The following is a 26,857-nucleotide window of genomic DNA, read 5'->3' as shown; positions in this document are numbered from 1 at the left end:
TTTCACATAGTTACGACATGATGTTACTGTGTCTACAAAGTGTAATGGTAAAGCTCATGTTGCAAGTTGTTTAAATCTTGCTTATCTTAATCTTAATCTTGTTTTATAGAGACTTTCTTGTTTATTTTTACGGTTTTCCATCCTTGTAGCTCTTATTTAATCCTTGTGTTATAGGATGTAAGTTACTTTGAAACATTTCTTTGAATTGACGATAACGACTCTTTCTTCTTTCTGTATAGATATATAGCTAAGTAATATCGTTAAAATGAATCTCACTTACCGGTGAGCACCAGCTTCGCGCGCTATCTGTGTCTGTTTGTAGTTTAGATTCTCAACGGCTCCGTGCTGTCATCTGTTCCCATGGGTTATATGAGGAAATAAACATTTCATCATAAATTATAGGCTATAATCCATCGTAGCTCACTGAGACGTGAGCCCATAAACGCAGATATTTATGACTGATGTATTCATGTTTGCATAAAACTCCTGTATAACGTTAAACACAATCTAGTTTGAACATCGCGTTAGCAAAAATTCTAGTAATGTGAAAGCTGATACAATAATAATTAAAAAAAAATTGTGAATTTGATGTTATGAACATAAATGTACCCGAGCGACTTTTTTATAAAATGTGTGCATACGGAAGCGTACGTTTGTTGCTTAGCAACTGAATGCGTGACGCACGTCAACATCAGGTGCTTAGTGACGCCGGCGCAGAGACGCAGAGATGGCGGAGAGAAACACTCTGGAAAAAGTCGATTTGGGCGCTTTAAGTCCAGAGCAGCAGGAGAAGCTGCATCAGTTTAAGGTATTTCATTTTCTTCTGCTTAAAGTTATTATGCTTAAAATGTTTTGGCGCTTTATGAAGTTCTATGAACGAGCCTCTAAAGAGTGAGCATTTATTAAATGAATTGTATGGGAAATATGATTAATTTGATTTTCCTAAAGCAAAACCTAAATTATGCTCCAGGTCAAGACACGGATAGCTAATGAAAAATATTTAACGACTCATCCGGAGGTGGAAATGTTACTGAGCGGCTTCTTAAGGTCAGTCCTTATATTCTATAAGTCTCCATCAACCTCACACAACCTGTTTGTATGAATCAGTTCTCTCTATGTGTGTCTCTTTTTAACAGGGGTGTGTTTCTAAACAGGCCTACAGATATTCGTGAATTTGCCGCAGGTAAATAGGTAAAACTTTCTTGCAAACCGCTTAGTATTTTTTTGCCAAACTGCTTTCATTTAGAATGCAAGTCTGCTTAGATTAAACGGTTTATTTTTCTTCAAAATATGGTGGAGAGTATATTACAACAGAACCGTGTAAAATGTAATAAACATAAACATCTTATTTGATTTTATAATAAAATAAAAGTGTGTACTTTTATGTGTGGAATTCCAAATTAAAGCCAAGATCTTTTTCCCCCCAGATCACTTCTGCGACCCAGGATTGCCAAGGAAAATTCAGGAGCAAATGAATATGCAGAAAAAGTGAAAAAAGTGGATAGTGTTTTGTAATAAAAGAGAGAAAAAAATTGAATTTCGTGTCTGTCTTGATCCTACATATTAAAGCATGTCAGAAGTGAGAGGGACATATATATATATATATATATATATATATATATATATATATATATATATATATATATATATATATATATAGATAGATAGATAGATAGATAGATAGAGATATATAGACAGATAGATATAGATATATATCTATATCATATATATATATATATATCATATATCTATATATAGATATGTATATGTATATCTATGTATATGTATATATATGTATATATATATGTATCTATATATATATATATATATATATATATATATATATATATATATATATATATATATATATATATATGTGTGTGTGTGTGTGTGTATGCGTGTATAAATATATAAACCTACCTGTTAAAAGGTTTTGAACTGTAACATTTTTTTGCCCTTTTAAGGTTAGCAAAAAAAAAATATATTTGCATATGTTACATTTCTATTTAAAATGTAATTAATTGCTGTTATCAAAGCTGGATTTTCAGCATGAAAGCATCTTTGTTATATACTATTATCAGCAATCATTAGTGTGTGTATCAGGGGAGAGGACAGTCCAGGTTTATTTGTTAAATGAGACCACAGAGATGAAAGGCAAATTAAGCTGAATTAAGCAGGTCTTTCTGTTCAAGTATGTCCAGACCTCACATATCATTTCTATTTTGTTTTATAGCATAAACTGTTAGAGCATTTTAAGCTTTCCATTCAGTTGTGTCATAGCTTCGTCTTAAATTAGCTTAAAATCCAACTCAACAGTCCAAATTAGTGCTGTTTTTGACATTTGGCCATTCGTTTAGCGTTTTTTTTTTTACACTACTCATGGGGGATGATTTTTTGGATTTAACAAGCCTCCAGGGACCAAATAAATTACTGCTCATTCAACTAATTGTCCTCTCAATGTAAAATCTATCTAATACAGTACAACAGCTCATTAACCCCTAAACCAACATAACTCATCTTGCACTTAAAAAGCTATAATATATGTTAAGTCTAGTGTATTGTTTCAAAAGATGATAGTTTCAACTACTATAAGAAAAGTCTGTTCGTACCTTTTATTTAAAAAAAAAAAAAAAGCGCAAGGCGATGAAAAGATCCCACAAGCCCACACAAGTAATTTCACAGCTGACACACCTGACAGATTCTGTGTTGGGTGGGGTTGAGAGGAAAATGATGTCCCAGTGTGCACCTGTTCAACAGACGTTCAGACTAACAGCTGCAGTACACTTGTATCATCTCAAGATCATCGCATCACGGTGAGTGGCTCCATCACATTTTAAACTGTATCGGAAAAGTCCTTGTTATATTTAATGGCTTTAGTTTATGTCTGTTTTCATAAATATTTAAATGTTGAACCCTTAAATGTAAGTATTTAAATGTCACTTTTTATATTTTCAAAGTAAAACTAAGGCATTTAGAATCGTATTTAGCATCCTTTTAGCACCAATAGAAGTATTTGATAAAATGCATTTTATTAGATGATTTGTACATAATAAATGTATAAATAGGACAGGGTTCGTTATTGCTCTGGGGTTTGCAGTCGAAATAATAAATAAATGTGTGTATGTGGCGACATGACATCTATTGCCGTAACGCCCTAAAATGATGTCAGCTGAGGTGACCAACGTAATTTATTTGCTATGCTTCATTCCCTTTGAGTCAGACCGAATAAAAACATTTGCGTCGAATCTGTCATAAATGCATGCTCAGTTCATGCACTGATAATACTCTTTGAGGCAACATAATACCGCAGCACCAAAACAAATAAGCTATTCAAATCGAAGGAAATTCAATCATTAGTTACATTGTACAGATTTGCTTTGTCATACAGCTATTCTAGATCAGAAATAAAGGCTGTTTTTGTCTACCTGTATTCCAGGGAGAGTGATCTCGCACAGGCGGTATCCTAGCGCTCATCCCAAATCCTCTCAGGTAGATGGAGGGAACGCTAGTCAGCTGGCATGCCTACAAAAACCATAGTAACACTGGAACATAAGATACAAATTGGTCAGGGACACCACAAAACAGAAAGAAAACAGTATTCCGTTTTTTTGCAAATGTGCTTTTAATATACCTATATACTGGTGATTTTATCTTATGTTATTTGTATGTATTTTATCACTATGCAAACATTATCATGCATAATAAGCGATTATATATATATATATATATATATATATATATATATATATATATATATATATATATATATATAGTTCTACAGTTCAGTTTTCATTTTGCTCTTGCATGTTTAAATAATGCAAAGTTTTTGTACTATATGCAAACATTGAGGCAATTGAATGGAATTGTCCTCAGATACGTCTGTATTGTCCTCGTGTGATTTACCTCTGTCGCATAATAGCTAGAATGTAATATGGTTATATGAATGTTTTTGGGATCATTGCAATGTGTTTATTGAAAATTTATTGAAATCTTCTAAATCCACATTGAATGTCCATAGAACCTCATTTGGAGAAAGAGAACAGGGAACAGCCAAATGGGGTTATACAGGAGGTTCTGATCCTCTCGTTTCTAGTCCAGTGGGCTACGGGTAACTGCTTTAATAGTTTTACACTTTTTAAGAGACACGTATTTGTGTACAATTAACAAAAATGTCACTAATTTCATTATAAATGTTCTGTGTTATTACAGTAATGTCACAGGGTATGAAGGAGATGCCCTTCAACCAGTCAATAATAGGATTTCCTAGACTGCCTGCAGACTTCAGGGAAATGGCCAAGAAACTGGTAACTAACACGATCAATAGATTTCAAACACAAATTGCTGTGATGGACTAAGATAAACAGGTTTCTTTAACTGCAGACCCTACTGAAATATTTTTCTGAAACAATAGTGTAACTTCTGTAATGTTATGTGGAAATGACACAAATAAAATGGCTTTGTCCTGATAAGGCTAACTTAGGTTAGTTACATAGGTACACGTTATCTTACAGCTAGGTCACTCGTACAAATTTATGCATTTTGACGTATAACTGAATATATTTTATCAGGTGGTGAAATCTGTATGAAACCTATGAAAAAACATATAGGTTTGAGGAATGCCTACGAATTAGCCTTTTCATAATATATATATATATATATATATATATATGTATATACAAACTTCTGTGAGATTGCACTGTTCACACAATTTATAAAATTACGCTTACATAGAAAAACAAAAAAAGTATAGGTTTATATATACTATGATTTTTCTTTGTGTCCATCCCATAACTTATTACATGAATATTAATTTACATTTTGCTCTTAACAAAATATATAAATATTTTTCGTACAATAAATATTACAATTATTTTATTTTGACAAAATTAATACAGAAAATAATGAATATTTTTTTATAATGGAATTTCATAGTTAAATATTGAAAGTGATGTGAGGGTAAAACAACATTCACGTTAAGGCATTTAAAAAAAATCATATTCAGAACAAACTGCATGTTCCCGTTACGTTATTTTGTAATGTAATATTTACATTTACTTTGTTTCCTGACAGATGAGCGCATGCTTCAAGAAAGGTAAACTTTTTATAGCTACATGTTCATTACCTGTTAGCTTGAACACATTTTGCCTTGCAAGGTATCAAAATGACTTAAACCTGTTAAACCTGTGTTAAATGTAATAAATAATAGCTATATTGCATAAACCATAAGCAAATTAAAGTGTCCAAGCAAGGAGTGAAGGATATATTTGCATATCGCATCCATTCCAGTTCTGCCACAACCTGAACAAAATGTATTACTAATCTACCGTCGTAAATACAATATATATTATGAAGTAAAAATAACAATTGTTCTATACCAGTATACAGAACCAGCAAAGGCTTGTTCCTTTTGTTTCCAGTCATAAAATAGAGACTGCTTTTGTTTCTCGGTCATGCGTTGTGTCTTTTGTTAAATGATGTGGTTGTATTGTTTCAGGTCACCAGGTGCCTGTTATGAACAATTCAAAGAACAGGTAGACTGCCATTGAGCTAATGTTATAGAGCAACTATATGCCAGGTGTATATTTGAATACTAATGATCACATTTCATTGCATGGAAAACTACATTTTCTTTGTTTATCTTTTAGCTCATATGGACAAATGATGGCGAGCCCCATCTCTATTTTTCCAGAGCTTCTCTCCTCGCTCACTCAGTCTGTCCTCTCTCAGCCTAAACCAAAGATTAATGAAACAGCAGGGGAACAGGACTCAGTCTGGGTAACTCTCAATATCTCAAACACACACATAAGATCGCCCCCCTTCATCATTAGTCATGATTATGATTATGATTATGATTAGTCAGCTCATTTGTCAATCAAACTCCCTTGTGAAGGGTTACTAACTCACTAACGTTTTGCAGCTTTTAAAATGAATAAATACAGATTTAGTTAAGTGCTGGGGGTTGGCTTGGGACATTTATTGGCAAATACATGTTTTTGGCTTAAATACAGAGAGATACGCAGGAGAAACACCCATATGTATTTATATATTTTGTCTTTATTTTATGCTTATCCTGAATGGAAATCTACATTACATGTAGAACATTGCTGAGAAGATGCAGAACTGCACCAACTTGGGCCATATGATTGATCTCATGAGGAATAGTTCGGTTAGTGCTTGACTACCAGCAAATGATTAATGGCTTACAAAATAAAAGTTTTTGTTTACATAATATATGTGTGTATACTGTACATAGTTATTATGTATATATAAATACAAACACATGCATGTATTGTATATGTGTTATGGTTATATATAAAATATATTTATATATAATAATTTATATGAATAAAATATAAAAATATGCTTTGTTTTATATATATATATATATATATATATATATATATATATATATATATATATATATATATATATATATATACACATAAATATATATACAGTGCATATAAATATATAATGTAAACAAAAAGTCATTTTGAATGAGATTAATACTAAATATAATATAAAATAATATGATATTGGTAGCGCTTAACTATGTGGTGTTCAGTGCTTTACAGTTCAGACAGAATTAACGCATGTTTTTTTCATTCTCTCTCTTCATTTGATTTATTTATTTTTACATTTGTGCACACTTAGGAAGGTCCTCGATGTTTTATGCAGGCATTCATTGCTCCTCTTTCCTGGATGGCGATCGTGCAGAATGGAACAGACCTCAGTAAAGAAGATCTCACAAAGCTTTTATGGACGTCTAAACCCTTCTTAGAAACAATGCCTCAATCTAGCTTTGTGTTGCCAGCGTTTTCACAAAGCTCTCACCTGGCTGAAACGTGAGCGTATTTCGTTTTAATTAATCTCGAGTGACTAAACAACTTTATCTTAGTCCTCAGTGTTGAAGTGAAATATTGTTTCCTTGTTTGTGTCCGTCGTCTCTTCTCCCTCACGATGCTAAAGGATGAAGGTGTTTGGTGAAGTGTTCAGCGTTCTGTCTGAGGAAAAGAGAAATACGGTTATAGGGTGGATCAAAGAGAGAGTTACGTTAAATGAATTTAAATGCCATCTGAAAGCACCTGCCTTCAGCACCCAGCCTTCAGGATCACTGGAAAAACCTATCATACGTAAGTCTTGAGTGATCTGCAAGCCTTAATCATCGAAGCAGACCCGATCATTTAAAATGTGATAATATAATATACTGATCTAGGCATCACTTTTTTGGACTAATCTAGAAAATGGCCCATCAGTCAGAGCAGAGATGACTGGGATGAATGCAGGAGCTCAAGGGACTCAACATGCAATGATGAATGGTAAATGGGAACGAAGTCTGGAATGGCAAAGTGTTGGAAAAAGAAAAGCTACTGATATTTTATTTTTATTGAATATACACTTTTTTTTTAGCTTCAACAGCTGTCCATATATGCCCTTCCAAAATGCAGTGGTTGAACTCTACGGTGTTGACAATGATGGGGCCTTTTCTATCTCGACTGTCTTTAGAAGAAGCAAAGGCCATCCCTAAGGAAGAGGTCAGAGTCTTACCTGTGATATGCAAATCAGTGGCATAGTTCAAATGTGTATTGTTTCGTCGCTTTTGTTTCTCAGAGCATTTACAAAATGTAAATTCGAAACCGCTTATAGCTCTGCAAATAACTAGAGTAATCTTTTTTTCTTTCTCAGCTATGCGGGTTTTTCAGGACTTCAGATTTTCCTCCATCATTTCAAAATGCTAACGGAATACAGCCTGCTCTTGGTCGAACACTTTTTCAGCGTTTAAAACAAGAGTGTTCCAGCACTGACAATTTCACTCAAAACCTGGACAGGTTGGGATTTCCATCATTAGTGTTTTTAGTGTGTTTGGTAAAAGATATTTGAGATATCTTTATCAGCAGTAATGCATTGGTTCCTCTGTAATGCATGTTTCCTCTCTGTTTAAAATAAATGAAATATTACATTGATACAAATTAAATTAAATTAAAGTGATTAAATACTGCATATATACTCACAATGTGACTAATTTTCAATTACAAGAAATGAAATCCCAATTTTGAGATATAAAGTTCCATTGTGGGATATAAAGTCACAGTTATGAGAACAAAAAGTTTACATTTGAAGATATAAAGTCACATTGTTAAATTGTATCAATTATAACAAACGGATTAAAAATTTCTAGATATAAATTATTGTGAAATGTATGCTACAGTTATGATAAAAAGATCAGACAAAGTTACATTTGTAAGAAACAAATTCAAAATTGTGAGAAATAAAATCCTAGTATAAAGTATTTAGTCAAAGTACAGAGTTGCATTTACAAACAATAACATTGTATCTATAATATATAAAATTAGAATTGTGAGATTTTAATACACACTATGAAATATAAAGTTTGAAACAGAGCTGCAAAATATAAAGTCTCATTATGTTTGTAGTTTATTTACTCTAATATGGAAACATGCTTCCACGGATAACATATTCACTTCTGTTACATCAGCTTCTCCTTTTTTTTGACAGGCTGGGCTCTTTGGCTTGTTTCTTTGATGGTGCACAGTCTCTGAATCTGAATTTTAGTAGAAAACTGCTGTCTCAGATTGAAGCCTGTAACAACCCTGAAATAGACAAGGTCAGAATTGCCACTTCATTAAATCTCTGTTGCTCCCAAATCTCTGTAGAATTAATGTGATGTAACTCGTTCTTCCACTCAACCCTCCCTCAGATGAAAAGACAGCTAGTACAGAACATTCTGAATGATGGCAGTTCTTCCTCTCCTGAGCTTCTGCTGTCTCTGGGCTCCGCCGTGTCTGCCCTTCCTCTTTCCCGTCTGTCCCGCTTCACCTCTGAGGACCTGAACAATACCCTCACCAGCTTGAGTCAGGCCAGTTGGAGCCCAGCTCAAGCTAAGACTCTGGCTAAGAAACTGTTGGAAGCTGCTAAGGTTTCATTTTATGCTCGGTTTTTCCCTTATATATATATATTTGTTTTGTTTTTGTTTTGTATTGTTTTGTTCTCATGATAATGCTGTCTTGTGTAGAATGTAAGTGGTGAGAAGTTGTTGTCTCTGGGTACGGTGGTGAGAGGGGTGGCCAGTTCCGTCCTCAAGAATGTGAAGGCAGAAGGGCTGCTGGGAAATCCATCCCTGAACAATATGAGTGATAAGATGTCCTCCCTACAAAAAACAGCACTACTGGAAGCGGTAAGAGTTCATTCAGAAAGAGCTTCTCCAAATAAGAAGAATAAAAAGTGACCAAGCCATTAACTATCATCCTTGATCCTCCTCCTTGTCTTGGTTTTATTAAATCCACAGTTCCGTCGTGATGTGAATGCATCTGTGCTGGTGAAGGGGTTGCCAGATTCTCTCCTCTCTTCTGTGCCTCTGTCCATGCTGGAGAAGGCAGACCTCAGCTCCGTGGATCAGCTGCAGGGACGCGGATGGACTCGTGCTCAAGTATAAGCGCTAGACACTAATATAAATATTTAAACCCATTACCATTACGTCTGTTTTTTTCTCTAATTCCTTATTTCTGTTTGTAGTCAGCTTTCCTTCTGAAGAAGATTTTGGGTAATAAGATCAGCCTTAGTGAATTACGGTGAGACTCTACAGTATATGATTGAAACATAATACAGCTGCTTTGTGTAGACCTAGAAGGATTTTTTTAAATAAGATAGGTAAGACCTTAAGAATAAGAAAACGAAATGAAAATGCTACTAAATAAAACAATGATAAATATCTCATGTAAACTTGTAAGCAGAATGCATCTTAATAAATGTTGTCTGCATAAAGACTGGAATTAGATAGATGACTTTTAACATTAGAGCTGACTGTAAAATTTGGGCAGATCTTAAAATGAGAGCATCATGCACTTGCCAACTTTGTAAAAAAAACTGGGCAGCAAGCTGACTGAGGATCACCCACTACTTAAGGATCACACACATTACTTACTTAGGTTGTTCTGACCACAATAAACTCATGCAGAAATGCGTACTTCATTGCTAGGGTGACAAACTAAAATTATCGTCTAAATGTTAATTTATTTTACAGTATGAAACATATTTCATAGCCTCTGACTGGATCACATTCTGAAGCAAAAAAATTGCGATATGTATTCCTCGAACACTATGCAGTTTTCTGTGAAATCTTTGACTTTGACAGCTAGTGTTGAACTGTCCAGACTGAAAATCTGTGTAGTAATCCTGATCAAGCTCTCGGTGTTGTCAACAGGAAGCTGGGTCAGGCTGTACAGGGTGTCACTTGTGAAATGATTGAAAAAATCAATCGAACTGATGCTTTGGAAATGGCACAGACACTTAACAATTCCTGCGCATGGCTCTCCAGGGTTCAGGTAAACATCACGTATACATTATGCATTTACACACCTTCTTGTGTGAACTTTTCTATGATCAAATATACAAAAATTCACATCATGATCTTCTTTTTATTCTTAGATTCGCTGTACAGCTCAAAAGCTCTTTGCCAGCTTGGAGGAACAGAGACCAGGATATTTCAATGACGTTAAAAACTCTGAGCTCCAGGCCATCCCAGCTGTGCTGCTCATCCATCTACCGTAAGAACAGAACAGGGCTGTATATGCATGAAAGTTGAATGCATTCAAATTGAATTTAACTTTAAATCATATCCTGAGACAGACGCGTTTTTTATTTTGTACTTGTCTCCTCTCACACTATCCATTCTGTTACGACGCATTCAGAGTGGAGAAGATTCAAAACCTGTCCGATGCCGTGTGTCCTGCTTTCATGGAGAAGATGAATCAGGTCAACCTGTCCTTTCTACCAAACAGCTCTCCAGCACGCAGCGCACTTACCAAAAGAGCCATCGGCTGCCTGGTAATATCCTGTCCAAAATAACCGACACACATCTAAAGGGTTAACGTGCTGCTGTTTGCAAACCTTTTCTGTTCTGTAACGTGATGCACTTCTGGGTAAAAGTGAATATTTAAGTGAAAAAATGCAGGGTGGGACTTATCCATCATGAACTGATTGGATGGCGTACATTACATCCAGTTAGACTTAATGGGCGTCACAGTACACTTTTCGTTCCATTGACTTACTGTACATTCGATGCAAATGCAAGAGGCAGGAAATGCAAACGTATGCAAATTGCCGCTCTCCAAATCAATCACAGCACGACATCTTAGCCGAATTAAAGAATGTAAACTTTAAATGCAGTAAAGTGAGGTACAATTATTTTTTACATTTTGCATGCATGTTGAAATTTAAAAGTTAAAATGTTTGCTTTTAGAAAAGCACAGGTTTATAAAATAAATACGTGGAAAAACAATAAAAAAGCTGTAAAATATTAAATGACTGATGCTTAACATTATCCATTATATAATTTCTATAACATTATACATTATCCATTGGAAAATACAGACCATGTGACATCAACAGAAAAGGAAAAATCTTCCGTACTAGAACTGTACGCATTGTTCTAATCTACATCCTGTATCTGTGCAGAAGAAGAATGCGTCTGATCTGTCTGCGGCGGAGGTTTTGACTCTAGGTCCTCTGCTGTGTGAGCTGGACCCTGTCTGGATTTCCTCTCTGAATCCCGCGGCTCTGAACTCCACTCTGCAGGCTCTCGCCTCCTGTCAGTGTATCCAGCAACAGCACAGAGAGCATCTGTTCAGGCTGCTCACGACCACCTTCGGGTAACAGCGCGTGCAAAATCACACAGCCCACCTCGGCAGGCCACATTTTCTAGTTGTTTTGTTGTTAAAGAGACTGTGCCTGCAGTGGTTTCAAAACAACTGCATTTTAAACATTTGAAAAATTCCTTGCATTGAACGCTCTTTTTCTCACTCAGTCTGTGCTGCATGTGTTTTCTTTAAACAAGGGACCCTACTTTATGGTCAGAGGAAGATATGAGGGGGCTTGGGCCGCTTTTGCTACTTAATGACACAGCCATCGAAAAGCTGCCACCCAAAGTAAGAATCTCAGCAATGCTGTAGATTATGAAAAAGTCAGATTAAATGTACATTATTTCATGTAACATAAATTTAACTGATGTTAAAATAATTAAAAACAAAATGAAATAATAAATAATAAAGGATTATTAAAATTCTTACATTTGTATTCACAATCTTACATTTGTATTTTTACTTGTCATTAAATAAATGAGTAATTGTTTTCTTAATTTTATTTTAAATGGCTGTCATTTTATTAATTATTTCTTTTTAATTTACCCATCCATCCCTCATCTCTCTTGCAGAGCTGGATAAAGTCATATCTGTCAGACCTGATGAATAGTTTGCCGACTCAGCCTGCAGTTCCTCCTCCAAAGGAGTTCCGCTCTTGGTTCGATCTCTCTGCATTTCGTCGCAAACTTTTCGACCTCAAAACGAGTAGCACGCTACAAAACCGCAGGAGGCGTGAAGGTATGTGTGGCAGAGAGTTGTGAAACAACCGGAATATTCAGAATATTTTTGTGAGATCTAACAATATGCCAATTGTCTCTTTTTCTTTCTTTCTTTCACTGTGGCAATTATAAACACAGTGGTGCCCTCCCTAACAGAGCCCACACTCATATATATTGAAGATCTCAAACAGGGGAACATATACTGGAGTCCAGCCCAGTTCAGTAAAATGACTGTGCAGGCTTTCAAAGATGGTGTGCCGACATTAGGAGAGATAACCAACTACAGCACAGAACAACTGGCTGCACTCAGACTCAAAACTGTGGAGGTACACACACACACACACACACACACACACACACACACACACACACTTCGCAAAGTTAAATCGTAATATAGCCTATACATACATAATGTAAGAAAACCTTCACAACTTGACTTTAGTGTCTTTCTATATGTCAGGCTTGGGGGAGTGTGTCCATGTGGAACGAGTCTCAGATCGCGGATCTGGGCTGCATCTGCCAGGGCTTCAGTGCTGAAGAGCTGAGCAACCTCAGCATTGCCTCACTGGACACTCTAGAGACTATGACCACCTGCAACTTTACCCAGACGCAGGTAATACAAACACACACACACACACACACACAATCACCAAACATACACACTGTATGCGCTTCTTTTTTTTTTGACTGTTAAAATGCTAAATATGTTTACAAAAACATCTGTCTATTTTAAAATCAGCAAATTGTATTTATGAAATAATCCAGATTTTCTCTTTTTTTCAACATTGATAATGATAACAGGTGTATCATCAAATGAGAATGATTTCTAAAGGATCATGTCACTGAAGACTGGTTTAAAGACCACTTCAAATTTAGTTTTGACATTAGAGGAATAAATAAAATTTTAAAATAGTTGAAATTTTTTGAATATTTAGTATTGCTGTTTTTATCGTATTTTTGATCAAATAAATTCAGTCTTAGTTAGCATTAAAGACTTCTTTCAAAAACACAACAACAAAAGCAACCACAAACTAATTTATTTTTTATCAGTTAATTTTTTTGAATATATCATGTATACAAATTTTACTTATACAAAAGCAAATACTGAAACTGCTGAATTCTGCAGAGGACATCAGTCTGGCAGGTCTTTGAAAGGGTGGCTGCAATCAATGTATCTAGACTGGGACAGCTGGAGATGGTGGGTCTGGGGCAGTTTATCTGTGGTCTGCAGCCTGGCCAGGTCGATCAGCTCAATTCCCTCAGCTTCAGGTTAGACAAATCGCTTCCACATTCATTGTCATATTCACAAATCTAAGAATGTCTGTTTACCCTAGAGCACAGGAACGCTGCGGTATACCTTGTGATTTCCTGTCATGCGTGTGTTTCTCAGGGAGTCAGTAGAGGCGGTGGGTCGTGCTCCTTGTCCTTTGAACATTAGAGAGCGTCTGAAGGAAAAAGCTGTGGCTGTGTTTGGAAAGTCACAAACATGGACTGAAGCTCAAGTCAGCGCTATGGGCAACATCATCGGTGAGCTACAAAGGACACTAAGTCATAGACTCTTAAATATTTACACGTGACTATTTCAAGCTGACTGTCATTTAATGTATTTCCAGCTGGTTTAAGTGGTGCCGAGCTGGGAAGTCTAAATTCATCTGTCCTGTCATTCATTCAGCCGTCCGCCATCCCTCTCATATCCTCGGATCGCTTAGCTGTAAGTTTACTCTCTTGTTTGCAAACGTTCATGTTTTTTATTCTTGCTGAATTTCTTATGCTCGAGTATCCTTGATTCTTAATAATGAGCTGTTCCTCAAAAAAGATCGGGGTAAATTTATTTTGTCTCTTGAGAAACATGAGTATCTTCTGCAGCCTTCGAAGGCCAGTACTAAATGAAAAAATATATATTTAGGCAAAATAAGAAAGATCTCCATTCTGTTCAAAAGTTTTCACCCTCTGGTGTTAATATATGGATTTTCCTTCTGTAGCGGTGATCGTTTGAACCTTCTGAAATTCTCAAGAACACTGTATTAGTAATTTAAGAGGATGTAAAATTTGAACAGGGTGATTTTTATAAAAATCAAAAATAATTTATAAATAATTTTCTTTTGTGAACTATATGTAAACATCATTTATGTGAAATTTTCATTTTGTAGATTCTATAAACTTTTGACCTGAAATGTATTAATTCACTAACTAGTCATATTGTTTACAATAATTTTTACTTTGTGTGGTTTTTGCACTGTAAAAAAAGTTGTTTTAACTTGAAAAAAGTTTTAGTTTAGTCAACTAAAATATTTAATTGTCACTTAAATTAACATTAAGTAACTAAAAAACTTAAGTTGACTCAACTAAAAACAATTTGGCATTGAGTATCCCTTTAATTGAGTTGCTCTGTAAGTAAAGAAAAAGTTACTCTTGTCATTTGTGATCAGGCACTGTCAGTCAGCCAATTGAAGGCTTTGGGTCCTGACAATGCTGCGGCAGTAACAGAGGCTCAGCGTTCAGGGCTGAAAGTCGATCAAAATGCTGCACTGGATGAAGCTGTGGGGCTAAAAACTACACGTAGTGAGGTGTCCACTGGAAACGCCACCTCAATCTCCAGTCCAGGCTCCGGCTCCGGCTCAGGCGGATCAGCCACGCTACCACTAAAAGGAGGTAAGTGATAGTCTCCCACAAATGATTTTTAATAATCTCAATGTGTATATATATATATATATATTATTATTATTATTTTTTTTTTTATCGTATGCACATACACAAATATGTTTTGTCTTTGTACTCTAGGTGCAGCTGTAGAGAGCATGGCGGGATGTGTCCTCCTCATGCAGGCCATTGCACTGCTGTTGTTTGGATACATTCTCTAAGGCGCAGAAAGGTCAAAGGCCACCGCCTGCCATGTGTCCAATGACAGAGGCTGATGTATGATCAACCAGCAAAGCAGTAGATTTAAGAAATGCTATAATCGCTTCGTTTCAAAACTTTATTTAACACTAAGTCACTGATTGCACATTTAAACTCAGTGATTAGACCCTAACCAAAGATAGCACGAGATGGTGAGATGGGGGTTTGACAAAATGCGGGTCTAGCCTATCTTTAACTTTAACTATAAAGAGAAATTATATTTGATAATATTGCTATTTGGGTTTTTTTCAAATGCACATCTGTTATTATTCCATGTTATTATTTATGTGAGTAAACCCGGTGTGTACTTCATTAAGGTGTATCTGAGATGAAGTTTTATTTTCAGTTATTTAATTGCAGTTAAATGTTTGTATTAGAGGTCGTGTTCTATTTAAAATCATTTATACCTAAACATAAAGGTTAATAAAGATCTGTCTGTACAGAAAGCAAGTGTGAGATTTGAATACTCAAGGTTGAGACTTTCACACACTCACGTGATGAAGGTGACCGTAACCAAGACTAAAATCAGCACATTAGAATGACTACTGAATGATCATGTGCTGCTGAAGACAATATATTAAAATAGAAAAGTTATTTAAAATAGTACACTAGAAAAAAAAGAAAAGAAAAACTTGATGTAGTTGCCAGAACTTTACTGTAAAAAATACAATAGCAACATTTTAGGTTTTATGGGAGAGAAACATACATGCATATATATACACACACACACACACGTTTATCAAATGAGTACAGTAGATTAGAACTAGTCATAGAGTAGTGATTTAGCCATTATGGTATTTTTATTTATTTCAACACAATCCATATGAAACAGCCAGAAAAAAAAAAATCAGGAGGTTACAGTAAAACAAATCTATATTAATCATCTTTTAAAAGAAAACCAGTAGACAAGATATGTAAGGCACCAATAAAACATCATTCCAGCGCAAGCATAAAAATGACTCATCTGCAGCCTTTAACAGTAATCTTAATCTTAGACTAAATGAAGAAGGCACTTTTTTTGTTCTCATTCTAAAAGATCAGCAACTATTCAGCGAGTTTCCTGATTTTAATGCCTCTGTGGAAACACAAATAGAAGAAATACAAACATTAAACAAAAATAATTCAAGCACAAAAGGAGTCACCTGATTCGGGAGCATTTGGCTGTGCTAAACTGTTAGCAATTACAGTATTTTATCTAGAAGCAGCTGCATTTAGCATTGGACAAAACGGACTGTTGTAGAATGGAATCAGTAGGCACAAGAATTTAGCAGGGCTGGTAAACGCGTGTATGACATTCTCTGAATACGAGGCTTAGTGTCTCTCAAGCTCTCAGATCAATTGTGAGAAACGTAACAGAAATCAGTTTTTAGGTTGATCAAACCTAATCATTGATCTACAGTATCATTTGTCTATGAAACTTGTCTAGCAGAGTTCTACGTGTTATTACACACATTTACTGCACTAGGTGAGAATGTGGAGTGTTAACAGCTTGTGACAGCCAAAGGTTTATAATTCGGAGACTTTCAATTACATACACGCTTTATAATAAAATCTTACATAAGCACCCCAAAAACCCCTAAAATAAAATTCAAGAAATTACATTTTGCATTGAGAAATTGAAATTTTCTTGAATTGAATTAAATATTACAATTAAGTACATTTTCTCAGCCAAACTCTCTTTATCTTAATCTTACCATTTTACTTTTGAGATTTCTGAAACTAGATATTCATTACGGTAATACAGCAGTTTGTTGTGTATTATTGGTCTGTTATTGTGATGCTGTAGTTTTTATTTAAATCAGCATAAAGGGCTATAAATTAAAGTATATATAAAAGATGTGTAAATACATTTTCTTTTATATTGCAGTAATGAAAATTACATATTTAGTACTGCTGTCAAACAATTAATTGCAATTAATCGTATCCAAATATATAAAGGTGTTGTTTACATAATATGTGCAGTGTATATTTATGATGCATCTATAAATACACATGCACGTATATAGTTAAGAAAATATATATAGATATATAGAATATTAATTATATGAACATAAATATATACATGGAAATCAATTCAAAATATATACTGCATGTGGTTATATATTTATATATACACAATAAATATGCACAGTGTACATAATGTAAACTAACCTTTATTTTGGATGTGATTAATAGCAATGAATCATTTGACAGCGCTAATATTTAGCATTTAAGTATTGAGAATTGGTGTGTTAAATTAAAACGCTACAAAATAAAAAAAAATCACAAAAGAATTCTTAAAATTCGTTTTTTTTTGTTTTTTAGGTAAACGGTTTCTTAATTTTTGCTTATTTTGGGGTGACATGTTCCTGTCTCTATGCCGGTTTGTCTGTTTTGTATGCAGTGATGAAGGCCATGCCGTGAGTTCTGAAGTGTGTATTAAGATCAGCAGGTTTGCTAAAGTAACGTCCACACACCTTACAGGTGTGCTTACCTTCCCCGTCCTCCGCCTGCGTCCCCCCTACACTCGAGGGCGACCCCGGGGACCCTGCTGCAACTGCGGAGTCAGAGGTCACCGAATTTGAACCAGTGAGAGGAGAGGCCTCGGTGTGCTCGGAGGGGGAATCACGCACACGGTGGCTGATGAAGAGATGTCTGCTGAGAGAGGAAGAGGAAGCGAAACACGCTCCACACTGCTGACACTGAAAGCTGCTGCCCCCGTCACGATGACAGACAATATGCTGGAGAAACTCTTCTCTGAGCTCTGTGGTGAAACCACACGGCATGCAGCGGAATCCTGCTTCCTGCTCCTCGGCTGCAGCTCTTCTGCCGGGCCTGGTCAGGCTGCTCTCCGCCAGCTGGCTCTCTGCTTCAATTGAGGCCCCGGCCAAAGCGCCAGGACAACCATCGTGCTCAGACGAGCTGTCAGCTGCATCTGTGACACGAGGAACTGCCTGAAAAAGTGAGAGAGGGACACCGAAAGTCGCTTAGTGTGGCAAAACTACAGGAAGTTCTTCACTTTCAATGAGCTTTAACCATGGGTAAATTGCGTCCAGCTGTGACAGGTTTGACTTAACGTTTGAGAAAACTTTACTTGTTTCAGAATTGATTCATTTTGAGAGAACTGAATCGACACCGAACTGATTCGAGCTTCTATAGAGCAGCTTCTCACTGAATTTCATGAAACTGAACCGACACCAATCTCAATGATCAGTGAAGAAACAAGGTGCAATTACATTTTCAAAAGCTAAAATACTTTGATATTAAGCAAGAATAATCACTGTCAGGTGAGCATGGCTTTGGACATGTTTTGCTCCTCTCTTACTTGACTCTTTGCGGCTGCTCTTCTGTCTCCTCCATGCTGAGCCTGAATATGTTTCTCAAGAATCAGCTTACTACTGAAACTCCTCTTCCCACCTGTACAGAGTCTTCATAACAGGAAATGACAGTAAATCACTTTGGAAAGAAGAGAATGAATGCTATTTTAAAAACAAAAAAGGCCCTAATAGAAAAAAAAAACGCTTTTTACTTACTGGCAATAAAATGCTCTTTTGATGCCTTTGTGCTTGACGCGAATGTGGCGTCTTAAACTTGAGGATGAAGAGAAGGACCCTTCACAAAGAGTGCATGGAAACTTCTTCAGTTCCTTCAATAAACAAAAAAAAAAAAAAAAAAAACATTAGCTATGTTTCCATACAAAAATTTTAACATAAAACCCTGAATAAAGCCCCATTTCCATCTAACCAGTCAAAGAGAATGAAATGGTTACTTCCCGGGAACTGCCACTAAATATCACTAAGAAAACTAGGAGAAGGTTATCCTACTTGAATGTGTTATATTTCTAGAATTGATGCGCATCTTGGCATTCCCACCCAGCATTTTTTTTAATACGATATTCTTAAACATGCATAAAAATAAAAATACTAGACAAATATTTTCTTTTTTTCTGAGGTAGGGCTATTGAAATATTTTGTCAGTGCAAATAATCTCCTATTTTGTGAGCTCTGCGTGATGAAGTCCCGACCTTGCCGTGCTGCTCAGACATGTGGGTGATGTAGTTCTCTTTATCCGTGTAGTGCGTCTGACACTGTGAGCAGCTCCAACTCTGGTTGGCAGCGTTCCCGTCCTCTCTCGCCATTCTTCCTCTGCCCTCGTCTTCATCCCGTCCCCACTCCTCCCCATCGGAACTCTCCATTTTTACCAAGCTGCTCTGAGCCGCCGTATCATAAAAGTTCCTGTGAGAGTCCTAAAGGCGAAATTACAATGAGGTCATACTCTCATAATGTCACTGAACAGAGCTTATTTTTTGGACGAACTAAAAAGAAAGCAAACCTTAACATGCTCAAGTAGGGAACCTCTCTGCGTGAACAGCTTGTTACAGTCGGGACATTTAAAGACGTGCATCTTCTGCTTGGCTAGGTGAGTGTCAATGTGAACGCTGAGCAATGCTTTTTGAGTAAAAACAGTCCGACACATCACACATTTATAGATCTCCCTGTCATAAAAAAACAGTGGTTGTCAGCTCCTCAAAATATGTGAACATTCAAATGCTATTTGCTTAACTGTGTTTGATTGCAATTTCCTGTAGCTACTGTTTCAAGGCAGTTTTCCAAACTTACTTGGACTGCCTTGCTGTCTCAGGGAGTTCGGGATGCTGGGAGGCGCAGTGGGCTTCAGCGCTAGAGGAAGATTTAAAAGCCATGGGACAGGAGGGGCATTTATGGAAGACCTCACAGTGAGCCGTCTGCATGTGAGTCTTTACAGCGTTCAAACTATTCACTCCTCCAAACACCAAATGACAACAAGCACATCTGCGATGAAAATGAGGGAGAATGAGAATAAAAATCCAATAGATGAAACAAGGGTTTATTAGTAGTCTGTATGGCTAGGAGGTTACCTATATCCAAGGCGGCGTGAGTAGTGGAGGCAGGTTTGAGTCAGATGAGTGCTGAGGTCGTGATACTGACAGGTGACACCGCATTCGGGGCACACCAGCGGAGAGAGCTGTTGATGTAACCGCCGGTGAGCCGCAGCACTACATGGGTTCCACAGCGGCATCGGAGGAGAACACTGCATGCAGCACTAGAGAGAAATCAAAATCTAATATTACTAATTAATATCAAAGGAATAGTTCACACTACAATGAAAATTTAAAAAACTGTTACTTCACTTGCTTACCAATGGATGCTCAAAATGATCTTCATCTGCATGTTTGTAATAAACAACTCCAACATTAGGATTTGTTTTATTTTAAACCATTGTCCTCGGTGTCCACATTAAAATCCACCAAGAAATTTGTTAGAATGGTTCTAGACTGCTTAAACTTGCACATTGTCCTTGATCTGTGCATATTTCAGCTCAGAAGACTGAATAAAAGCAATGGTTTGAAGCTAAAAAAATCTTTATTACTGGTTTATTTATTACAAACAAACAGCGTTTCAATTCAATTCACAAGACATTATTGAAAGTCTGGATTTGTGCAGATTATCAGGACTCTCACTCTGACGGCACCCATTTACTGCAGAGGATCCATTTATTGAGCAAGCAAATTCAAAATTTCCGTTTCAATAAGGAAACAAACTAATCTACGCTTTGGATGTCCTGAGGGTGAATACATTTTCAATTTCATGAAATTATCATTTTTATGTAATATTAACAACTTGTAAAAATAATATTGTTCATTTTATTATTTATTTTATTTTAAAATAATATCCACAACATTACTGTAATGAAAAATGTAAATATATTTTTCAGATGCAAGTCTTAACTACTGCAAAGCGAATGAAGCACTAAAAAGGCAGCTCACTCTTGTCCTGACACCCACACATGCACTCACTCACCGTTTCAATGCCACCAGGCTCCACCTCTTGAAAGTGTGCTACTAATTCTGCCTTCCCCTTGAATGGACTCCAACACTCGGGACAGCTGAGAACATCGAGTAAACAAACACACCAGACAGCATCTTAATCACTCTGTCACATTCAGTTTTCATTTATTTATGAACAAGATCTGACAGTGTCCCGTTACCTGCTATCAGAAGATTGGGACAGATGGACACCACTTTCTTTAATTGCAGATAAAGCGGAGGCAGCTGTAGAAAGCACACCTGTAAAAGAGACTGTACTGTAAGCACAAATAACACATCAGCTAAATCATTCCGAAATGCACACGGTTTAATGAAATGTACTAATTATCTACACCACTGTAAACCTTCTGTGATTTATAGTTCAGCTCCCTAAAGAGTTCTTGTGCAACGCACCGAGCACAGAGACTGTTCTTTGAAAAAGCGTGCAGAAAGAACAAGCCCCAGCTGAATTATTCTGCATCAGTGATTGAGTTTTTTGTTTTGCAGTGCACAGATTCCCTGTGGATTGAGACAGTGGCTGCTCCCTGATCCCCGTGTGCACACCTGCTACTGTTACCTACAACTATGAGTTTCATGTCTGTTTTTACTTCCAGAATGTTTTTCAAATGTATCAAAAATACTTATAAATCCGAGACGCTTGAGTAGTGTGCAAAAATTAAAAACCACATCCGCATGGGTTTATAATTAACGAACGCATTTGTGCACCGATGCGTTGCGGCTAACTGGCCTTCATAAGGGTGTCAATTTACAAACACACTCAGGGATCATCACATGATAGTCATTGAAACGGGTATCGAAACAACAGGAGAAACATAATTATAAATTCTACCCAATAAATTCTACATTTATCAATTATTAATAAAAAAAATAAATAATATATATAACTCAAAGTAATCTCAAAAGGACACACCTTAGTCAAGTACAAAGTAATCATAAAGGCCTTTTCATTTTTCCACATCCTTGAGTGCCTTGGATTTATAAGTATTTTTGATGCAAAAGAATCCTGTATCCAAAGAGCACTGATTTACGGATGTTCTACGCCCCAGCAGCAAGGGGCTTTTTTGGTATATTTTTGAATGTTTTTAAAATTAAATTTGTTCAGGCATTAAGAAAACATAAAACTCTAATTAAGAATTTAAATTCATCCATATAAGGTATTTGTGATTCTTTAGGGTCTTAATAAAAAAGTCGATAACATACTTTGTTTACATTTTTCAATGGTAGTGTTAAAAACCTTCTTTTCCCTTAAGCCATTGCCTTTAATGCTAATGAGCTCTGCTGACCCTGACACATTTATGTAGATCATGATTGGTGCATTAACTTCAAAGAAATAGTAAGTACTCACTAAGTAAGTCACTCTGGACTACTTCTTTAGATATCGGGAGTAAATGATGACCGCTATATTTATTACTAAGTACAACAACAAAACACCTCAACAGCTTAATCTTCCTCTGAACCGGAAACAGATCACTCAGGGCGGGTCTAAAGTAAGACAGTCTTGTCAATCAACTATGTTGGGAGGGGTCTGTGCAGAGGTACGACAATTTGCCAGGATTCTCAGAATCTCAGATGATCCCTTTAACCTCTAAAGCTACCAAAAGATACACACTGCGGCTTATATTAAAGAGGACACTTTCTAATGTACCGAAAAACAATAACACCAATTCGAAGCTGCATTATCCTTATTGTTTTGATACTTGAAACCCCCCTTTATTTGGACCCACTACTTGTGTGCATTGTATTTATTAGTATTTTTGATGCAAAAGAATCCACCTCAGCAAAAAGTTTTTTGCATATTTTTTGGTTTCTCTTAAATTTTCTGTAGATCATCCCTGTGTGAACCAAAATGTTAAATCTAAAATATTTTCACCCTCACTCACAAGTATTGTTATCTCACGATGTCTAAAAATATTGAGTTTTTGAGAAAAGGCCTTAAAAGTATTCTTTTCCTACTCCCATCAATATATACGCTAACAATAACAGAGACACAAACCTATAGGCACGGTATCCTGCTGGCCAATCATCTGCTCCACGCTGACAGGACTCATGACGAGGTGTGAGCACTGCATAACCAGCCCCTTGTCCTTGTGCTCTCGTGCGTGGAGCAGCAAGCTGCACTTATTAAAGAAAGCCAGGCGTTTGGAGCAATGGTTACAGGTCACCTCGATCCTCATAGAGCGCCGATCATAGTGTCTCGCCAGGCTGCGCTCCAGAGCGAACGCATCCCCGCATTCAAGACAGCGGTATCCTGTTAAGGGGACTCGAAGACCCCATTCTGGGGGAGGCGGGATGGAGAGATCTGGCTGATAACTTGGCAGTGGATTCTTACTGTTTAGGATTTTGTTGAAGGCCTCGACGAGGCTGGACTGGCTGCGTGAGATCACAGCTCCCGGGCTGTTCACAATGGAGGCTGGTTTGGCAGACCCGGGATTCCCATTCACCGTTTTCTGCCCCAAACTGCGAACCCCAGGCATGGGAGAAGAGGTGACGGAGGGGAGGGTTGATGCTCTGGTGATCTTGACTGCAGTGGTGGAAAGACCAGCGGCCATTTGATTCTGTGCCTTGCTGGCTGCGAATAACATAGCTGTGCTCGCATCCTGGAGGGTGGACACAGGCAACATCGTCACCTTTGAACCCTGAGCTCGCCCTTGAGGAGCATTACCAGACCTTTGAATCCTATGGGCCCCTGCTTGAATTTTAGAGCCACCAGGACCCTTGGAGGTCCCTCCTTTGGGAGCCGCTTTAGATACAGTACGTGTGATGTTTCCAGCAGACGTTTTGACAGTCTTGATTCTGACTTTAAGAGGTTTGGAGGAGGTCTTGCTGGAGCTTGTGACATCTTCAGGGGGGAAATCTACCAAACTAGCTTTGGTGGATTTCCCTTGTGTCTCCTCACCTCCTCCATCCTCTGTTTTTTCCTGAAGACCACTATTCTCCAGCACACTTAGGCTCATGTCAATAACTTGATCTTGAGGGGCTTCTTCTTTTCTGACCTTCTGTTCTGGCTCACTGGCTTCCTGTTGATTTGATGGCAGAGGATGAGGGATTTCTGGCTCAGGGCTTTCAGGAGAATCTCTCTCCTCGATTATATGCTCCACGTCTTTTTCTTCAACTGGCAGATCATTTGTGGGGGTCAAAGATGTTGGGTTGTCGCCGCTTTGTAGAACTGTTGGATTCTGGACAGATGGCTCTTCGATTTGAGTGTTACTAACCGGTAAGGAAGGGGATGAGGGAGAGGGCGGCTGAAACACACTTGAAGGAGACCGCTGCATGCGTGGTACCTTTGGAGCAGAGCACCGCTGGGAATCTGGGCTTTCTTGTATGACAAGCGCAGGGCTACCGAGATCGGGTTCAGATTCTTCATCTTCAGATAAGTGTCGGCGGACTCCTGCCCTCAAAGCGCCGTTTAATGGTGGCGCTTCCTCACAACCAACTCTTGAAGGAAAGTCTGAACTAATGAAATGTGAAGACAAGATGGGAGGATCAGTCAGGGGTAAAGCCTGAGGTGGGGAGAAAGTGCTAGAAGGGTGTTTAGAAGAAGTGCCATCCTGGTTGTCATCACTAGAAACATTAGGAGCAGAGAGAGACCAAAGTTGGCCATTGGGCTGCATCCGGGTTAGAGCTGGTGGTTGAGAGGGTTGTATAGCCTCATCAGTTTTAAGTCCATTATAGATGAACGGATCTGGTGGCCCCAGGCCATCTTCACTGGGACCTTTCTGGGGAGACTCATCAGAAACATCCCCTTCGGTTACATTCCCCTCAATTTTGTCATCAGAATGTACACTGTTTTTTACAATCACACTGACCATGGAGGGGTCATTATGAGAAGCTAAAGGAACAGGCTCAGGGCTTTCTGGAGGTCTTAGGCATGGACTTCCACTTCTTTCCTTTCCAACAACACCACTGCGCTCATTGTGATTACCATCAGTGTCAGACTGAATTGCTTCTTTGGCGTCAATGTCTGGAATGTCAAATGCTGCCAGCAGGTCATCAAAATCTGGTGTCTTCATGTCCCCCATTCCCATGTGAATGACAAATACCTGCATTACAAGACAATACAAAATTAATGTCAAATTACTGAACTCGCACACAGGAGCTTAAAAATTCTCATTTAAGAACAAAAATTCAATCGGCAGTTAATAGTTAGATTAAATGGCAGGAAATAAACGTCAGGGGTTAGACAGGAAGTACGCTACTAATAACATTAGATTCTATCAATAACATTGGGTCTTCTGCATATGGCATTTTACGTTTATGCATTAGCTTTGCCCAGCTGCAATTGAAACTGTGAATGTACGGAATACCGAGTAATGCGAGCGTTTATCATTTCATCTGCAACTTTACAGTAGTCCTGTCATATGCTAGCTAAACCAAAAACATCCCAAAATGCTCCAGGTGTCTTTAGCGCGATATCACGGCTAGCGTTACCTATTTTCAGAGAGAATGTAGTTGTGCGATAACTGTCAGTCTGCAGGTTGCCATTATCAATCGTATCTGTAAAATATAATAGTCTTGCTAAAGTGTCTAGCCCAACAGCTACAGTAGATTAGCTTAATGCGCCGTCTGCAACGTCTGACGTCGATAATACAACAAACAAGAAGTTCGTGCGATAACGATGGCAATTATTAGTATATATGTATAGTGACAGTAAAGCGATAAATGCGCGCATTGTTGCTCTACGTGCCCAAGCGTAAAACTTTTTTTTTACCTGACCAAATATTCTCGTCTACTCCTGGACTGACCCAGGACGGCGCACAGTATTTGCGTCACCTCTGAAGAAAAACAAGTCGTACACATGCAGATGTCGAGAAGTGAAGCAGAGAAAAGAGAGTGGCTGATTTCTTCGATTTATTCTCTTGTGTTCAGCTGCTTTGCTGATATGAAGCCATGACGCAGCTATTTTTCACAGCGTAACGTTAAGTTACCTGTTGCATGTGACAACGGCGAACAGGAGTTTATGCCCATCACAACCACACACGGGCAACTTGAATTTGACAACCCTTTCACTCCGGAAGAGCCACTGCTGATGCATACAACTTTATACAGCAAATGTATGAAGTGTGTACGACCACGACCTGCTGCAGCGCTATATCGATGTCAAAGAATCGTTCCATCGAGTCGGATCTTTTGAATTAATTAGTTGACCCTCTATTTCAAAGGTTAACTCAATCAACTTGGATCAATAAATTGAATTTTTTTTTTCAGAAGTTTGTAATACCTGCGTAACAATTATACATGTTTTAATACCCATATATTTAAGATTGACATGTAGGCTATGTAATATTATGCCATGATTTGAAAGCAACCTGACAATGTAAAAGAACCGAGTCCGCTGAAACGAACTGCTCGAAAGAACCGATTTTCATAAATCAACAGAGCTTCTTATCACGGACTGTGGTTGATATTTGCCAAAAGTCAGCCATTGCAATATGTGCATTACTATTTGTGTGATTATGTACTATGATAATGTTTTGGTAATGTCTTCTTTAACGTGACCTTTATATAATCATAAAAAGTCAACAGTGAGGTCTTGTTTAAATAATAATATCTGAACAGTCTGGGTTCTTGCATCGGTTTTAACTATGGGTGGGCTTAACACCTCTTTTTATCTAAACTATTTATTAATACTGAGCTGTCAGTTAATGTTGCGGTATTGTCAGTATTTCAATAAATTGTTTACATGGATCCTTTACTTGTAATGATAGTTTCCTTGGAGCTAATAATAAATAATTTGATTC

At 37.3% G+C, this 26,857-nt stretch overlaps 3 protein-coding genes and 1 long non-coding RNA gene across 7 annotated transcripts in view; 2 read left to right on the top strand and 2 right to left on the bottom strand.

Moving 5' to 3' along the window:
• Positions 1–619, bottom strand: part of LOC122359962 — a 60,318-nt gene extending 59,699 nt beyond the window's left edge. Inside the window, exon 1 of the long non-coding RNA XR_006252745.1 lies at positions 281–619. This is a non-coding gene — a long non-coding RNA (uncharacterized LOC122359962). The remainder of the gene's footprint in view (positions 1–280) is intronic.
• Positions 620–666: 47 nt separating this feature from the next.
• Positions 667–1,537, top strand: LOC122359961 (RIIa domain-containing protein 1). 2 transcript variants are annotated; one of them, XM_043260210.1, is made up of 4 exons: positions 667–808; positions 971–1,047; positions 1,155–1,183; positions 1,428–1,537. In XM_043260210.1, exons 1-4 carry the CDS (start codon positions 728–730, stop codon positions 1,490–1,492), a joined length of 252 nt encoding a protein of 83 aa, XP_043116145.1. In that variant the 5' UTR covers positions 667–727; the 3' UTR covers positions 1,493–1,537. The 2 variants fall into 2 exon arrangements, with proteins under 2 accessions (XP_043116145.1, XP_043116144.1); XM_043260209.1 differs by having other exon boundaries at positions 1,137–1,183.
• Positions 1,538–2,773: 1,236 nt separating this feature from the next.
• Positions 2,774–15,702, top strand: otoa (otoancorin). Its single transcript, XM_043261481.1, has 30 exons — positions 2,774–2,813; positions 4,019–4,108; positions 4,210–4,304; positions 5,071–5,092; positions 5,495–5,531; positions 5,646–5,775; positions 6,098–6,166; positions 6,655–6,845; positions 6,970–7,133; positions 7,242–7,319; positions 7,411–7,535; positions 7,687–7,829; positions 8,518–8,626; positions 8,720–8,938; positions 9,035–9,196; positions 9,308–9,448; positions 9,535–9,590; positions 10,223–10,343; positions 10,447–10,565; positions 10,710–10,845; positions 11,476–11,669; positions 11,855–11,945; positions 12,230–12,395; positions 12,515–12,702; positions 12,837–12,989; positions 13,503–13,645; positions 13,767–13,903; positions 13,990–14,087; positions 14,806–15,028; positions 15,158–15,702. Exons 3-30 carry the CDS (start codon positions 4,212–4,214, stop codon positions 15,235–15,237), a joined length of 3,588 nt encoding a protein of 1,195 aa, XP_043117416.1. The 5' UTR covers positions 2,774–2,813; positions 4,019–4,108; positions 4,210–4,211; the 3' UTR covers positions 15,238–15,702.
• Positions 15,703–15,910: 208 nt separating this feature from the next.
• Positions 15,911–26,363, bottom strand: znf687a (zinc finger protein 687a). Of its 3 annotated transcripts, XM_043261167.1 has the most exons (12): positions 25,828–26,363; positions 23,113–25,159; positions 21,281–21,359; positions 21,094–21,178; positions 20,151–20,335; positions 19,873–20,064; positions 19,586–19,748; positions 19,278–19,499; positions 18,787–18,899; positions 18,579–18,681; positions 17,748–18,207; positions 15,911–16,349 (listed from the first exon to the last, which is right to left on the bottom strand). In XM_043261167.1, exons 2-12 carry the CDS (start codon positions 25,142–25,144, stop codon positions 16,312–16,314), a joined length of 3,672 nt encoding a protein of 1,223 aa, XP_043117102.1. In that variant the 5' UTR covers positions 25,145–25,159; positions 25,828–26,363; the 3' UTR covers positions 15,911–16,311. The 3 variants fall into 3 exon arrangements, with proteins under 3 accessions (XP_043117102.1, XP_043117100.1, XP_043117101.1); XM_043261165.1 differs by lacking the exon at positions 15,911–16,349 and having other exon boundaries at positions 17,379–18,207; positions 25,828–26,361; XM_043261166.1 differs by lacking the exons at positions 15,911–16,349; positions 25,828–26,363 and adding an exon at positions 25,548–25,757 and having other exon boundaries at positions 17,379–18,207.
• Between the last annotated feature and the right edge of the window lie 494 nt (positions 26,364–26,857).

This window comes from Puntigrus tetrazona, chromosome 16 (genome assembly GCF_018831695.1).
Source record: "Puntigrus tetrazona isolate hp1 chromosome 16, ASM1883169v1, whole genome shotgun sequence".
NCBI classification, from domain to species: Eukaryota; Metazoa; Chordata; class Actinopteri; order Cypriniformes; family Cyprinidae; genus Puntigrus; species Puntigrus tetrazona.
Note: the sequence above shows the minus strand (reverse complement) of the source record. Positions and strands in the feature narration are given on the sequence as shown.

What these genes read in the sequence shown, in the direction of transcription:
- otoa (XM_043261481.1), top strand. Translation starts at nt 4,212, where the DNA reads ATGTCACAGGGTATGAAGGAGATGCCCTTCAACCAGTCAATAATAGGA. An exon ending in GAGCGCATGCTTCAAGAAAG is followed by an intron (nt 5,093 to 5,494) that starts GTAAACTTTTTA and finishes GTATTGTTTCAG; the next exon opens with GTCACCAGGTGCCTGTTATG. An exon ending in GCAACTTTACCCAGACGCAG is followed by an intron (nt 12,990 to 13,502) that starts GTAATACAAACA and finishes TGAATTCTGCAG; the next exon opens with AGGACATCAGTCTGGCAGGT.
- znf687a (XM_043261165.1), bottom strand. Translation starts at nt 25,144, where the DNA reads ATGGGAATGGGGGACATGAAGACACCAGATTTTGATGACCTGCTGGCA. An exon ending in CCCTACTTGAGCATGTTAAG is followed by an intron (nt 19,500 to 19,585) that starts GTTTGCTTTCTT and finishes TTTCGCCTTTAG; the next exon opens with GACTCTCACAGGAACTTTTA. An exon ending in AAAAGAGCATTTTATTGCCA is followed by an intron (nt 18,682 to 18,786) that starts GTAAGTAAAAAG and finishes CCTGTTATGAAG; the next exon opens with ACTCTGTACAGGTGGGAAGA.
- LOC122359961 (XM_043260209.1), top strand. Translation starts at nt 728, where the DNA reads ATGGCGGAGAGAAACACTCTGGAAAAAGTCGATTTGGGCGCTTTAAGT. An exon ending in TTACTGAGCGGCTTCTTAAG is followed by an intron (nt 1,048 to 1,136) that starts GTCAGTCCTTAT and finishes TCTTTTTAACAG; the next exon opens with GGGTGTGTTTCTAAACAGGC. An exon ending in TATTCGTGAATTTGCCGCAG is followed by an intron (nt 1,184 to 1,427) that starts GTAAATAGGTAA and finishes TTTTCCCCCCAG; the next exon opens with ATCACTTCTGCGACCCAGGA.